This window comes from Caloenas nicobarica, chromosome 29 (genome assembly GCF_036013445.1).
Source record: "Caloenas nicobarica isolate bCalNic1 chromosome 29, bCalNic1.hap1, whole genome shotgun sequence".
Lineage (NCBI taxonomy): Eukaryota > Metazoa > Chordata > Aves > Columbiformes > Columbidae > Caloenas > Caloenas nicobarica.
The window spans coordinates 1,477,707-1,493,011 of record NC_088273.1 but is presented as its reverse complement, the minus strand read 5'-3'; the positions used below and the strand labels follow the sequence as shown (position 1 = coordinate 1,493,011).

The 15,305-nt window shown below is 55.6% G+C and overlaps 2 protein-coding genes across 2 annotated transcripts; one reads left to right on the top strand and one right to left on the bottom strand.

Annotated features, from left to right (window-relative positions):
* The first annotated feature begins 268 nt into the window (after positions 1 to 268).
* LOC135999669 (antigen WC1.1-like) lies at positions 269 to 12,014 on the top strand. Its single transcript, XM_065653229.1, has 10 exons — positions 269 to 623; positions 708 to 1,022; positions 1,370 to 1,684; positions 2,213 to 2,527; positions 3,264 to 3,401; positions 4,232 to 4,327; positions 4,736 to 4,819; positions 5,002 to 5,154; positions 11,662 to 11,713; positions 12,008 to 12,014. The coding sequence occupies exons 1-10, from the start codon at positions 269 to 271 to the stop codon at positions 12,012 to 12,014; spliced, it is 1,830 nt and encodes a 609-aa protein (XP_065509301.1).
* Positions 12,015 to 14,263: 2,249 nt separating this feature from the next.
* Positions 14,264 to 15,022, bottom strand: LOC135999668 (olfactory receptor 14A16-like). The gene has a single exon (XM_065653228.1). It carries the CDS (start codon positions 15,020 to 15,022, stop codon positions 14,264 to 14,266), a length of 759 nt encoding a protein of 252 aa, XP_065509300.1.
* Positions 15,023 to 15,305: the final 283 nt, after the last annotated feature.

Below are 15,305 nucleotides of genomic sequence, written 5' to 3'. Positions count from 1 at the left end.
GCCCGTGTTCCATAGGATGAGCCCAGGACAGGTCGGTGGGGCTCTGCTCCATCCCTGTGGCTGCAGACAGCCACATCCCATCCCCACAGAGAGCCCTGCAGAGCCTCATCCCACCACCCAGCAGCAGCAGACCTGGCTGTGAGCTGCAGACAGGGCCTGGGCTTTGCCCTGGCTTCTCGTCAGCACAGGGCTCAATCTTGTCCTGTCTGGTCGGACAATCCCCCCTTGCCCTCCTCCCTGGAGGCTGCCGTGCTGCCCGGTGCCGCTGATGGCTGTGGCTCCTCTGCTGTCCCCAGGCCCAGCCGACTCTGCGTCCCTGCGGCTGGTGGGCGGAGGGAGCCGGTGCGACGGGCGAGTGGAGATCTTCCAGCGCGGGACGTGGGGCAGAGTCCTGGACGACCAGTGGGACGTGCAGGAGGCCAGCGTGGTGTGCCGGCAGCTGCGGTGTGGAGAGGCAGAAAAAGCCTACAACCCCCCAAAGCCTGAGCGAGGGACGGGCCCCGTGGGGCTGCGAGGGGTCCGGTGCGCAGGGCACGAGGCCAGCCTGACCCTCTGCAACACCTCCCTGCCCGGGAGTTTGCTGTTGGGAGGGGTTGTGGAGGACGTGGGAGTCATTTGCTGGGGTGAGCGGTGCTGCACGAGCCCCCGTATGATGGGGTGGGGGGCAGCCACCCCCTGACAGCACCTGGGGTTTCTCCCCACTGCAGGGAGCCGGCGGGTCCGGCTGGTGAACGGGTCCGGGCGCTGCGCAGGGAGAGTGGAGATCTACTACCAGGGCAGCTGGGGGACCGTCTGTGACGATGGCTGGGACCTGTCTGATGCCGCCGTCGTTTGCCACCAGCTGGGCTGCGGAGGGCCGGTGGAGGTGGCCGACTCTGCTCGGTTCGGAGAAGGCTCCGGGCAGATCTGGCTGGACGGTGTGAACTGCTCTGGGTCCGAAGCTGCTCTCTGGGACTGCGCTGCCGGGCCCTGGGGGCAGCACGACTGCGGGCACAAAGAGGACGCGGGCGTCATCTGCTCAGGTCTGTGCTGGGAGATGTGCTGGGATCCTGGCTCTTGGAGAGGCTGGGATGCAGGGAAAGCCGGGCATGGCCAAGGCTGTCCCTGGCTGAGCCCCTGCCTGAGCCCGGCCTATGGACACCCATGCACGGGTGCCCTCAGTCCCACTGGGGTCCCCGGGGAGCTCAGCTGTCCCCCAGGGTGAGCGGGGAGAGCAGGGGAGTGTGTCCACCAGGGACTTCTCTCTGCCCTGGCTGCAAGGGGGACTTGCTGGCCCTGCCCTGCCTGCCTGGCGGCCTGGGGAGTGCAGAGGTGTCCTGGCTCCCACAGCCCCAGACCAGCCTGTTCCTCTTGCTGCCTTTCCTCCCAGAGTTCATGGCCCTGAGGCTGGAGAACAGTGACGGCTGCTCCGGGCGCCTGCAGGTCTTCTACAACGGGACGTGGGGGAGTGTTTGCTCCAACGCGATGACTCCTGACACGGTGTCGCTGGCGTGCAAGGAGCTGGGCTGTGGGGATGGAGGATCCCTGGAAACAGACCTGTCCTATGGCAGGGTGTCTGGCCCTGCCTGGCTGGATTACGTGCAGTGTGGGGAGAAAAACAACTCTTTTTGGCAGTGTCCCTCTGCTCCCTGGGACCCACAGTCATGCGATGACCTGCGAGATGAGACCCACATCACCTGCAATGGTAATTCTGAGCCACTCGGGTCCGGTGTCACCCCAGCTTCTGCTCCGCTCTGGGCACAGCCAAATGCAGAGAGATAGCTTGGAGGGGTTTTCATTTCCATGTCAGACTCTTCTGCTGCTGGTGGCACAAAAGTGACCACAGGTCTCAGAGCCCCCCACGTCCAGCAGCAGTTGCCACCCAGCAGTGCCTGGAGGAGGCAGTGACATCTCCAAGTGAGGTCTCAGCAGAGACCAGATGGGGTTCAGAGGAGCCTCCCCTCCATGGACACCCCCTGCTGCTCTGTGACCAAGATGGCACACACAGGCACGAGCAGAGCTCAGCCCCGCTATCTTCTGCACAATCCCCGAGCCAGCCCCTTCACCACAGTGTTTCCTTCTTCAGGGAGACGCCCAGAAATGCCCCCAGAGCCTTTGGCCCCGTGCCCCAACTCCACCAGCTGCACAGGTAGGGAGCTGCTCCTCTGTGTGCTCCTCTTGCCTGGCAGGGCTCTGCTGTCTGAGTGCCATGGCAGCTCTTTGCCTTCTCCAGACAGGGAGAAGATCCGTGCCATGGGAGGCGAGGACGGGTGCTCGGGCAGAGTGGAGCTCTGGCATCACGGCTCCTGGGGGACAGTGTGCGATGACTCCTGGGACATGCGGGATGCCCAGGTGGCGTGCAGGCAGCTGGGCTGTGGCCCCGCGGTGTCTGCCCTGCGTGAGGCTGCTTTTGGGGTGGGGCAAGGCCCCATCTGGCTGGAGCGGGTGGAGTGCCGGGGGACGGAGTCGTCTCTGCAGGACTGCTGGGCCCGGCCTGGGGACGGACGTGCTTGCCGGCATAAGGAAGATGCTGCCGTGCGCTGCTCGGGTGAGCTGGGGCTGGGACCCCTTGCTCGGGTATTGGCAGGGAGCTGGGGAAGGCCTTTCACCCGCTTGGTCCTGGCACAGCCCCTGAGCTCCCGAGAGCAGGAATGTTCCTGTGGGGTGCAGCAGCCTGGTGCCACGCAGGGAGCAGCCTCGGTGGAACTGGATGTCCTTGGGCCACTGCCCGTGGGGCCCTGCAGCTCCAGGGCCATCCCCTGGGCTGCCTGTGCCACCCTGCCTGCCACCCAGAGCAGAGGCCACGGGCCCTGTCCTGGGTCCCTTTCTAGCACTACAGGAGGGGCATTTTGGGCAGGATGTGTCAGGAACACCTACAGACACACATGGGTGTGTGGAGGGGAGGCTCCCTGGTACGTGCACTCCCACCCTCTCAGCCCAGCTCTCCTTTTCCTCCTCTGCAGCTGCACCCAGGACAGCAGCATCCCCACCCCAAGCAGGTAACTTGTCCTCCCCCCAGGGCTGGGTATCCCAGGGCCAGACTCTGACCCACAGTTGGGTGGAAGGGGCTCCTTGCTGGAGTGTGAAACTCCCAGGAGGAGGCACTGGGGTGGTTGTGTGGGGGTTGAGGAGGGCTGTAATTCACTCAGCAGGGTGGAAGCTTCTCCATCACTCTCCCCCTGGGCCCTCCACTGCCTGCTGCCTTGTGTGATGGGGGTCAGGACTGGTGCTGCCTCCACCTCTCCCAAGGCTGGTGCTGTTCTTCCATGTTCTTGCCCATGCAGATCCCACCCGGGGCCGTCCGGCTGTCAATGGGAGGATCTCAGTGCCCGTCATCATCTGCATGATCCTGGGGGCCCTTCTCTGCCTGCTCCTGGCCCTGCTGGCCGGGCAAGTGCTCAGAGCCAGGGCTGGGCGCAGAGGTGGGTCCTTCCACAGAGGTCCCAGTGATGCCTCCTGGAAGGGCTGTGGGTGCTGCGGGGGGTCAGCAAGGGGCACAAGCAGAGCTGAGGGGATGAGACTGTGTGCTGCCACCTGTTCCACGCACCTCATTGACTGTCTGGCCATAGGGCAGAAGCAGCAAGGGGTGGAGAGAGCCGAGAGGTGGTGGGAGCAAGAGATGGGGCAAGGAGAGAAATGGCAGAGCAGGACCAGGGAACATGTTATCCTGGGGAAATGCTATCCTTTGGGAGATGTTATCCTGTGGGAGATATTATCCTGCGGGAGATGCTATCCTGTGGGAGATGTTGTCCTGGGGAGATGTTATCCTGGTGGAGATGGCCAAGCCTGGCAGTGCTCTGGGTAGTGCTGGAGGGTGCCCTGGGGCAAACAACAAGACAGGAGGAACACAGAGCAGCAGGGCCCATCTCCACGGTGTCAGGCCCCAGGCTGACCCTCTGCCCAGCCCTGCCTGCCCTTGGTAAGGCTGGGACCCTACTATGGACTCATGGGGCAGACAGGGGTCAGCTCCAGGTGGAGAGGAAACATGTGAGCTGCTCTGGGGTCAGACAAGGGGGGATGACCCAGGGGCCAGAGGGGCTTGGGCGCTGTCTCCAAGGGTGTGATGCTGCCCCAGATCATCTCCACAGTGATGTGGCCCTCACTGGGGATGTGGCAGCTGTTCCTGGACAGCACAGTGGGGCTGTGCTGTTGGAGCAGTCCTGGGCTGGGCCAAGGAACAGGTCTGGGGGGGCACAGTGGGGTCCCATCGCCTCTCTGCCTGTCCCTGTGCCAGCCCTGCCTCTGTCCCCAGGCTCCAGGACAGCCCAGGAGCTCTTCCCCGAGGCCGTGTATGAGGAGATCGGTTACAGCCCAGTGCAGGAGAAGCAGGCGAGGTTTGGTCGCTCAGGTGGGTGTGGGCACATCTGCAGGACCCTTTCCCCTGGCCCCACCCCAGGGCTGACCCTCTGAAGCCCCCAGCCCGTGGTCCCTACAGTGCTGGGGCTGTGTGGTCTGTGGGGAGAGCACCCAGGTCCTGGGCCCGGGAGAGGAGCTGCCTCCCAACCATCTTTGCTGATCGCAGCTGGACAGCCCCTCTCTTCCTGCCCCTGCACCTCACTTGACCAGTGAGGGATGAGCTGTCCTGGGGCAGCTCTGGGAGCACCTTTGAGACAGAGCTTGTCCCAGGGGAACAGGGTGAATTCCCAGCCCTCCTCCCCATGCAGCCCCAGCTCTGTGGGTCCCCCTTCCCCAGCAGCACTGGCCACGAACCAGGTCAGTGGGCTCGCTCCTTAACACTCGCTGCGAATCTCTCCAGGCTCCTCTTCAGAGCAGTCCCTGACCCGGCTGCAGCCCTACCCTGGGTACCGTGAGGAGGAGGATGGTCTGGGATCAGCACCAGGTAATGAAGCAGGAAGGGGCTGATCTGCCTGCAGACAAGTGATGGACAGAGGTGTCACTGAGTGTCACTGTCAGACGGGGAGGACCTGAGGGTCTCCTGTGTTGCTGCCAACACCAGTGCCTCCCATCCTCTGCTCTGCAGGATGTATCTTCTCACTGTCACCAGCTCCCCTCTCTTTTCAGATGTTCTTGTTCTGCATGGGGATGACCCAGCAGAGGGCTATGATGATGCCAGGGAGGTTTCTCACCCTGAGGAGGACGATGGCCCTGGACAGGGAGCTTGGGAAACGCCCAGGGTGCCAGAGGAGGGAGCAGGACCCAGGGATGCACCCAGAGGTAAGAGGGAAATTTAGCGCTGCTGGTTCCTGGGGTGCCATCCCTGCTCACACCCTAGTTGCTGCTGTACTGAGACCTAAACCTCTTGGGAAGGGGAATCCTGCCCCACGAGTTTCCCATGGAGGGACTGGAGGGTGGAAGAAGGAGCTGAATGTGGTGAGGAGCAGGGAGGAACGTGATGCACAGACCCCATGGGGTGAACTGCAATGTCCTGCATTGCTGCTTGCAGGGGGCAGCCTGTGCTCCCAGAGAAGTGCTGGGGTCCCTGGAGCTGAAGGAGACACCTCGTCCCTGTCCCCGGGGAGCATGGGCTATGATGATGCTGAAGAGATCTCTCTGGCACATCCTCGTGAGGACACAAAGGCTGTGACAGAGCTGGGTGCACAGCAATCCCTGAGCCCCCGGCCAGGAGAGCCCATCCCTGCTGTGCAGGTGGGTGCAGCTGGGAGGGAGGAGAGGTCTGTGCAGCTGGGAGAGCCGTGAGCACTGGGGAACTGTCTCCCTTTGCCCATGGGCAGCAGAAACAGCCCAGAGTTTCCTCCATTTTTTCCCTGTTTTTACACTGTGCATCATATTTGTTGTCATTAAAAGTCTCAGTGGCCTTTGCCGGGATCTGGTTTGTGTCTGCCCAGGCATCAGGAAATCTTCCTGAGTTTGTTCAGGGGCAGCAGAGAACAAAGACATGGCGGTGGGGAAGGGGTTTGTCTCAGGGACAACAGGTTTGGGGTCAGGCTGTGGGGCTGCTAGAGCCCGTGGTCGCTGTGGAATAATCCTGCTGACAGAGACGTTCCCATCCCGCTTTGCCACAGGCAGTTTCTAGTCAAAATGGCTCTCTAATAGGTGCCATGATGCACCCCAGTGCCCATTTCTTCACTCCAAGATCTCCCAGCTGCTCTTTCCCCCAGGCCCTGCCTGGGCCAGGCTGGTCCCACAGCGCAGAGGCCATGACAGAGCTGCCAATCAGGGTAAGTCCTGGGCTGTGACCCCGCAGAAGTGAACCCTAAGGTGGTCAAGGTGCCCTATAAACTCCAGATGGCCCCAGAGGTGATGATGGCCCACAGATCTCCTCCTGCAATGGTCAGGAGGCACATGGATCCCCGAAGCCCGTCCTCATCAATGACTCTCCTGTTCTTGCTCAGCAACAACCTAGAAGGACTCTTTTGGAGCAGTGACAGTCATGCAGGCACTACCCCTGCAGCCAAACATTTTCAAGCTCATTCTCAAAGCTGAAAAGACAGTAACTTTGCTTGGGCATAAAGTCTGTCCCTCTCCTCTCAGTTGTTCTCAGTCACAACAAAAGCCAACTTCCCTAGAATATTTGGGTATGGAAACGGGGGACAGTTGAGACACTTGTGCTGTGAGCCCTGGCTCTGGGCTGAGAGGATGGAGAGCACAGCAGCTTGTGCAATGCTCAGGAAATGCAAGTAAAAGTAAAAATGACATTCAGTGGTAGAGCTGGGGCTGTTTGGGAGTCCCAGTGTGACGGCTGGTGACTTCCAAGCTAGACCCCAGGGGAGCCACTGCTGGTATTTCTGTCCTGACCTGTGCCCTGGCAGCAGGGAGGAACTGATGCAGAGGGATGTTCATGTGGGGCCTCAGACAGATTCCCCTGTGCTTGTATCTCTCTGCTGATGCCCAGAGAGGAGCGTGTCTGTGATTCATCAAACATTGCAGCAGGAGGGCAAAGCGGGGAGGCACAAAACTCTGCTCAGGACAGCGTGTGACTGAACAACACCGGTGCCCACGCTCCCCAGGGGACGAAGCTCAGCACGGCTTTGCCAGCTGTCCTTGGCACATCAGAGGTCCAGCTGTGACAAACCTCCAGACAGAGGATGCTGCCACTCACACCTCAGCTCAGGAGAGTGCCCGGCCCTGGGACTGGGTGGGACGGTGGTCAGGATGCTCCGGTCTGGGAATTGAGGTCCAGGCAAGGAGGTGTATGAGGGGAGCAGTCTGTGCACCATCGAGAATGACAAAGAGGAGAGAGACAGGGTCTTTGCAGAGGCCTCACAAAACAGAGATCCTGATTGCTGATTAGAAGGAGGGAGAGCTGGAGATCACCCCAGAAAAGCACTGAATAGAGATTCCTGCCCAGGGAGAGGCGGGAACTTGTGGTGCAAGAAGAAGGCTCCTTCTGACCCACAGATCTGCAGCTACAGGGCATGGGCAGTGCTGTGGCAAGAGCTGGAGGCGCAAGGAGGGCCAGGGCAGTATGGAAGAAGGCAGATGGGCTCCGCAAATGTCAAAGGGAGAAAATCATTGCGAAGGCCAGGGATGAACCAGGGGCCTTTAGATCTTCAGTCTGATGCTCTCCCAGCTGAGCTACTTCAGCTCTGCCCCGAACATCCAGCTGCAGACTGCAGTGGAGAAGTCTGGGGTAAGGAAAAGGGATGCAAGTCCCAGGTGGCCAATGAGAGAAATGATGGCGTTGGGGAGGTGAGGAGCAAGTTCTCCACACAGTGTCAGACCTCAAGGGACAGCTTCTCCAACCAGTCCAGACCTCCTTAGGAGAGACCCTGGATCAATATCAGATAATGCTGCAATCACCTCTTCTCCACACTGAAAAAAAATAAACTATACCCTTTGACAAAAAAAAAATAGTAATTTTTATTAGAAGGTTTTTGAAATCACTCTCCGAAACTACAATAGGCAACCCCTCCAATTAACTGTACAATACTAGAAGACAATTACAATAAGAGACATGGTTTTTTAGAGGTTTCTTCAATGTAATGAACCCCATGGTGCATTTGGTGCTGAGTCCTTGAACCTCAGGTGCTGAGAAAAGATTGCAGAAACCTTTCCAGAAGTCAAAGTCAGAAGAAATAAGTACTAAGTACCTTGAAGTATTAATGAGTTCCACCGAGGACAAGTACCAGCAAAGCCTCCCCAGGGACTCGTTAGAGCAGAGAATTGGAGGCCATGATGGCAGATAAACAAAGGGTCATGTGCAGGCAGCTGAGGTGCTGAGAAAAGCCTGGTTTTGTTGGATGAAGCAGAGAGGCCAAGGCCTGACCCCCAGCCCCTGGGAAGGCAGATCCTGTCCCTCACCCATTGCTCAGGGCTCTTCCTGGGGCAGGGGGATGTGGGCTGTGTGATGCTGAGTGAAGGACAATGGTGTGACAGTTCCCAGCCTTCCTGGGGGTGTGCAAGGAGGCCATGAGGTGCCCCAGTGCCTGAGGACAACATGATGATTGCCATAGCCAAGGGGACAAAGACTTGGGTTCTCTTGGTGACATCCAGCCTTGCCAGTGCCCTTTGCCATCTCCACCACAGGTTGTCCTACACTGTCCCACAGCTGCTTCTGTTTCCCTGCAGGCTGCAGACACCTATCTCGTTTCCTCCCTTTCTTCTCACCCTGCTATATCTATACATTGACTGATGCATCTCCACTCTCATGTTCTGTTCCTTGAAACACAAGGAAGTGGATTGATCTCACGCTCCTTCTGAATGATTTCTTGTACCACAGCACTACCCTTTGAGTGATATTTCTTCCTCCTCATGCCCAGTCTCCACGTTCCGAGCTGCACTGTGTGGCAGTGTTTGTCTCCTCTGCTGTAGAAAGGAGGACCCTGAAAAATACTGACCTGTCAGCCTCTTACCTATACCTTGAAAGAACATGGAAGAGATCCTCCTAGAAGCTGTTGTAAGGAACAAGGATGGTGACTCAACCACTGCCCTGGGTACCCTGTTCCACTGCTTCACAACCTTTTCCATGAAGAAATGTTTCCTAATATCGATTCTGAACCTTCTCTGGCACAAGCTGAGGCCATTTCCTCTCATCCTATCACTTGCTAGTCTGGAGAACACCAACACCCTTCATTCTACAGCCTCTTTTCAGATAGTTGTAGAGAGCGAAAGGTCTCCCCTCAGCCTCCTGTTCTCCCGGCTAAACACCCCTGGGTCCCTCAGCTGCTCCTCAGAAGACTTGTGCTCCAGGCTCTCAACAGCCTTGTCGCCCTCCTCTGCACTCACTCCAGCACCTCAAGGTCTTTCCTATAGTGAGGGGCCCAAAACTGAACCGAGGATTTGAGTTGCAGCCACACCAGCGCCGAGAACAAGGGGATGATTGCTGCCCTGGTTCTGCCCACTACACTATTCCTGATACAAGCCAAGAGGCCATTGGCCTTTTTGGCCACCTGGGTACACACTGGCTCATGTTCAGCTGATGTCGACTAACCCCGTCATTTCTTTTTCCACAAGGCAGCTTTCCAGCCACTCTTCCCCAAGCCTGTAGTGTTGCAGGGGGTTGTTTTGACCCAAGTGCAGGACCTGGCACTTGGCCTTGTTACACCTCAGACAATGGGTCTCAGCCCAATGAACTGGCAGCTTCAGATCCCTCTCTAGAGCCTTTCTACCCTCCAGCATATCAATACGCCCACCCAATTTGGTGTCATCTGCAAACTTGCTGAGGGTGAACTTGATCTTCTTGTCCAGACCATTGATAAAGAGATTAAACAGAACTGGCCCCAAAACGGAGACCTGGGGAACACCACACGTGACTGGCCCCAAACTGCATTTGGCACCATTCACCACAACTCTTTGGGCCTGGCCCTCCAGCCAGTTCTTTATACATCGCAGATACACCATCCAGGCCATGAGCTTCTCCAGGAGAATGCTGTGGGATACAGTGTCAAAGGCTTTAGTCAAGTCTAAGTACACAACATCCACAGCCTGTGTGGCGGATTCACTCCCCCACAACAGACTTTCCCTCATCTGCTAAGCCGGTCACCTTGACATAGAAGGAGATCAGGTTGGTCAAACAGGACCTGCCTTTCATAAATCATGCTGATTGGGCCCGATTGCTTGTCTCGTATGTGTGACCTCCCGGTCCCATTCCCAGCCATGTTCCTGCTGTTGGCCTATCCCCTGCAGAGGCACAAGTGACCTCACAGTCCCCTCCACAGCCATTGGCTTCCTACTGGACTAGGAGTTCCTGAGACACAGCTGAGCACATGGCATCGTACCCAGCCATCACCCTCCTTGTGGTCCTGTGTGTGAGCAGATAAAACTAAGCTGCTTTCATCAAATTAATCTAATAGATTTCCTATCAAGGGTTTGAGTGGAGAAATGTTCCTCAGAGGAGCTGCTGTATTTACACTGGTGCATTTTATATCTCTGCTTCTGCCTTTTTTTTTTTTTCTTCTGCCTCTGTCTATTCTGTATTGAAAGAGCTTTCCAAGGAAAAGATTCATGGAATCCTACAATAACATAGGCTGGAAGAGATTCCTGAACACTATCTCTATCCCACTGACCTTTATGGCACCCCAAGCAATAGCTGATAGCATTTGTGCTCACTTGGGTTCATGTCACCACATGTACACAGTGGACATGCACATGATGTGTATGTTTACAACTCATCTGTACAATGAATACATGGACATTTGACCTAGTATTTCATAGAATCTCCTGATCTGACGGACTCACAGGATCATCAAGTCCAACTCCTGTCCCTGCACAGGACAACCCCACAGTTCACACCATGTTGTCCGGTCTCTTCTTGAACACTCTCAGGCTTGGGGCCATGACACCTCCCTGGGGAGCCTGTTCCAGTGTCCAGCACCCTCTGGGTGAAGAACATTTTCGTCATGTCCAACATGACCCTCCCCTGACATATCTTCCTGACATTCCCTTTCGTACTCACATTGGTCACTACAGAGAAGAGATCAGTACTTTCCCTTCCTTCTCCCCTTGTGAAGAAGCTGTAGCCACCATGAGGTCTCCTTTTAGTCTTCTCTTCAGCTCTGATGCTGAGAAACCCCTTGCTTTGCTTTCTGAAGCAGAAAGGAGAAGCCATGACCTCCAGGCAATGGGAAGGGGGATCCTGTCCCTCACACACGGCTCAGGGCTCTTCCTGGGACCGTGGGATGTGGGTGTGCAAGGCCGAGGGAAGGACAGCACTGGTACAACAACTTCCAGCTTGCCCATGGGGCTGCAAAGAGGGAACGAGGCCCCAGTGCCATGAGGACAACATGTCTTCTCCTAGGCCTCAGTGGCACAGACAACTGCCATGGCCAAGGGGACAGAGACCCGGGTTCTGTTGGTCCCTTCCAGCCTTGCCAGTGCCCTTTGCCATCTCCATCACAGGCTGTTCTACACGGTCCTATCCCTGCCCCTCTTTCCCTGCAGGCTGCACACACCCATCTCACTTCCCCACCTGCTCTCACCCCAGCATTTCTGTCCCTTCACTGATGTGTCTGCACCCTCACTGGCTGTTCTTTGGAACACAAAGCCATGGGCTGATCCAGCTCCCTCTGCGTGACCTCTTGCACCACAGCCCTGCCCTTCCAGTCACATTTCTTCCTCCTGATATCCAGTCCTCACCTCCCAAGTTGCACTTTCTGACTCTTCCCTGCTTCTTCCCACTTCCAAGGAGAGCACGACCATCTAAGAAACTGCCCTTCATGCAGGGAACCCAACCTGTTAGGCTTCTTGTGGTCTTTTACCTGACCAGAGAGAAGTAACTTCACCACGATCTTCTAAATCCCGTGACTGCTGTTGGCCTTTCAGCTTCTTTGACAGACACGACCATGTTCCTGCTGCTGTCCCGTCATGTTCTCAGGTGGGATGGACATGACAACGCATCCCCAAGGCCTCTTCCTGGGTAGGGCCTGTGGGTACCTTGGCAGAGGTTCTTTCCCAGCCATGTCCCTGCTGCCGGCCTGTCACCTCCAGAGACAGAACTGATCTCCATGTCCCCTTCACAGCCACACGCTTCTGACTGGATTATGAGATTCTGAGACACAACTGACCTCATAATACCAGCACCCATCCATCTCCCTCCTTAGCCCCCGGGACCTGACCAAGACTGAAGCATGTTCTACGCAGTCCTACACCTGCCCCTCTTTCCCTGCAGGCTGTAAGACACCCATCTGGCTTCCTCACTTTGTTCAAATTCATCAAATATATTTTCTACTAACAATGTTCATGAAAAGCACTCTTCTCTGGAACTGCTGTATTTCTGTTAACACCTTCTATATCTCCCCTTTTGACTTTCTTTTTTTTCTACTATTCTTCTACCTATTGTCTCTCCAGAAACCTCTCCAAGGCAAAAATTCTTTCAAATCACAGAAAAACTCAGGTTTGAAGAGAGCCCTTGTCTCACTCATCTTGTCTCACCCTCCTGCTCAGGGCGGGGTCAACCAAGTGAGGTTGCTCAAGGCCTCCACCCAGCTTTGCACCATCCTCAAAGGCAATGAAAGTGCACTCTGTTACATCTTAGAGGGGGAGAATAAAGATGTTCAACAGTGTTGGCCCAAGTGCCAGTTACTGAGAGATGACACTAGCAACTGGTTGCATGGAAGACTTTGTACCACTCACGATATTTGGGCTTAATGGTTCAGCATCCCACCCAGCATCCACTTCTTGAGCCCCATCGGCACCACTCTGCCCAGAAGGACACCATGGCTGAGGCCTTGCAAGCACCCTGTACACAACATGCCTTTCTTTCCCCTGTCCATTTGGGTTCCGCAATCCCTTCCTTCGCCTTCACATTCCAGGAAATGGGTGTAGGAGGACATGTCCCATCCCTTTCCCAGGGAGGGAGGTAGGGTGACCAGCCTGTAACTCTCCCAGTTCCTATTCCTGCTCTTCTTGAAGATGGGTTTGAGGTGTGTTATTTCTAAGGACCCCAGAACCATTCTGGTTTCTATGGCAATTTTGAGAGCACAATCCGGAATCATGGGAAGGGTGACGTAGCAGACAAGAACACGTGCAATGAGTCTGTCCAAGGCAGCTGAGATGAATCTCACTGGTCAAATGGGGTTTGTTCCTGTAGTCAAACACAGAAATGTCCGGGTTCTGTCAGGTGTCAACATCTGAGCTGGCCTCATGGACTCCTTATGCACCCAGGGATGCTCAGAGACAGAGTCTGTCCCTTTTACACAAAGAGGCAGGTGTCACAGAGTCCCTCTCGACCTCCTGTTGCCAATCCCAAAGGGCAGGAGACACCTGAGCCCTGTGGTGTGTCACCCTGCTCTGCACTCATCTGACTTGTCCCGTGGCAGGAAGAATGGACACAAGGAGCTCGCTTGAAGGAAGCACATCCCAGTGCTGCATTCAGGCAGTTAACAATGGGATGTTACTTCCAACACCAAGTGACCTCAAGATCTTGTCTGTCCCACAGGCCTTCATGGAACCCTAAGGAATAGTTGATGGTGTTTGTGATCACTCGGGTTCATGTCACCTCACATACATGATGTGTATGCTTACATGTCATCTGTAAAATGCAAACATGAACCTCTGACCTACTCATTCAGAGTAATTCCATAGAGGGACAAAGAACTCTGAGCTGGGGTGAGAGGCCAGTGCAGGAAATGGTGGTTGTGAGGGGCCAGTCCATGGTGATTGACCTGAGGCTCCTTCCGAAGGGGTGTCCAGTGCACACGGGCACAGCCCAGCCCCTGCTCTGCTGGTCCTGCAGGTCTCTGGCAGGAGGCCTGGCTGTGAGAGGACACTGCTGTGTGCCCAGCCCTGCACACACACACTGTGCAGCTGCACAATGGTGTTTCATCTGTGGGCCACTTTTGTAGGCATATGCTTGAGATAGATTTTGCAAGAAGATATAAACCATCATGCGCTGCCCTGAGGAGATGACCGTTCTTTCTGGAAAGGCTGTTCTGAGGCCAGCTCTGTCACAGCAGTGCCCATTGCCTGTCCCTGCCTGCGCTCACAGGACTGACACACAGCAGGACGGTGACCAAGCTGGCAGAGCACTCAGGCCTTGCACCAACACAAGGGATGAGAAGGCGAGTGTGGGAGTGGAACGAGAACAGCTCTGGAAGGCCAAGGGCTGCTGCTCCCTGTTAGTGCTGCCAGGCTGGGACTCTGCTCCCCTCCACTAATGCAGAAAGAAACTGTCATTGCAGCTCCAAAAAGGCCTTAAAAATAAAACAAAAAAAAAAACACTGCAGAGCCCTTTATTCTTTTTAAAAACAGAGAGAAAATGGCTCCTCATTTCCATAGACACTTGGTCAGAAAAAAAGGCAGACAGTGAATTAGGAAAGGAATGACAACATTATGACAAAACACAACCACAACAACAAGAAACACATTGAATGTAATGAGTTAGCCTATAACTGCTATGCAGAGGGTGAGAGTTTGTTGCTGTTTCTTATTGAAAAAGTGCAGTTATCAATTTCCACACTGAATCCTGGAGCTCCTGGTTCCTCATGCTGTAGATGAGGGGGTTCGCTGCTGGAGGCAGCACTGAGTACAGAACAGACACCACCAGGTCCAGTGAAGGGGATGAGATGGAGGGGGGTTTCAGGTAGGCGAAAATGCCAGTGCTGATGAAAAGAGAGACCACGGCCAGGTGAGGGAGGCAGGTGGAAAAGGCTTTGTGCCGTCCCTGCTCAGAGGGGATCCTCAGCACAGCCCTGAAGATCTGCACATAGGAGAAAAGAATGAAAATAAAACAGATGAAAGCTAAAAAGACACCAACCACAAGAAGCCCAGCTTCCCTGAGGTAGGAGTTTGAGCAGGAAAGCTTGAGGATCTGGGGGATTTCACAGAAGAACTGGTCAACAGCATTGCCCTTGCACAGTGGCAGTGAAAATGTATTGGCCGTGTGCAGCAGAGCATAGAGAAACCCAGTGGCCCAGGCAGCTGCTGCCATGTGGACACAAGCTCTGCTGCCCAGGAGGGTCCCGTAGTGCAGGGGTTTGCAGATGGCAACGTAGCGGTCATAGGACATGATGGTGAGCATAGAATACTCTCCTACTATCAAGAAGGTAAATGAAAAGAGCTGTGCAGCACATCCTGTGTAGGAAATAACCCTGGTGTCCCATAAAGAATTTGCCATGGATTTGGGGAGAGTGGTGGAGATGCAGCCCAGGTCAAGGGGCGAGAGGTTGAGCAGGAAGAAGTACATGGGGGTGTGGAGGTGCTGGTCACAGGCTATGGTGGTGATGATGAGGCCGTTGCCCAGGAGGGCAGCCAGGTAGATGCCCAGGAAGAGCCAGAAGTGCAAGAGCTGCAGCTCCCGTGTGTCTGCGAATGGCAGGAGGAGGAACTGGGTGATGGAGCTGCTGTTGGACATTTGCTGTTTCTTGGAATGTGGACTCTGTTCAAAAAAAAAAAAACCAACTTAAAATTAGGACAAACTCCTCTTAGCAAAGCCACATCATTTTTTATAGATATCACCCCAATAGAAA

Coding starts and splice junctions, on each gene's coding strand:
- LOC135999669 (XM_065653229.1), top strand. CDS start 269: ATGGCTGTGGCTCCTCTGCTGTCCCCAGGCCCAGCCGACTCTGCGTCC. Junction 4,328..4,735: donor GGCGAGGTTTGGTCGCTCAG/GTGGGTGTGGGC, acceptor GAATCTCTCCAG/GCTCCTCTTCAGAGCAGTCC. Junction 5,155..11,661: donor ACCCAGGGATGCACCCAGAG/GTAAGAGGGAAA, acceptor TTGGCCTTTCAG/CTTCTTTGACAGACACGACC.
- LOC135999668 (XM_065653228.1), bottom strand. CDS start 15,022: ATGTACTTCTTCCTGCTCAACCTCTCGCCCCTTGACCTGGGCTGCATC.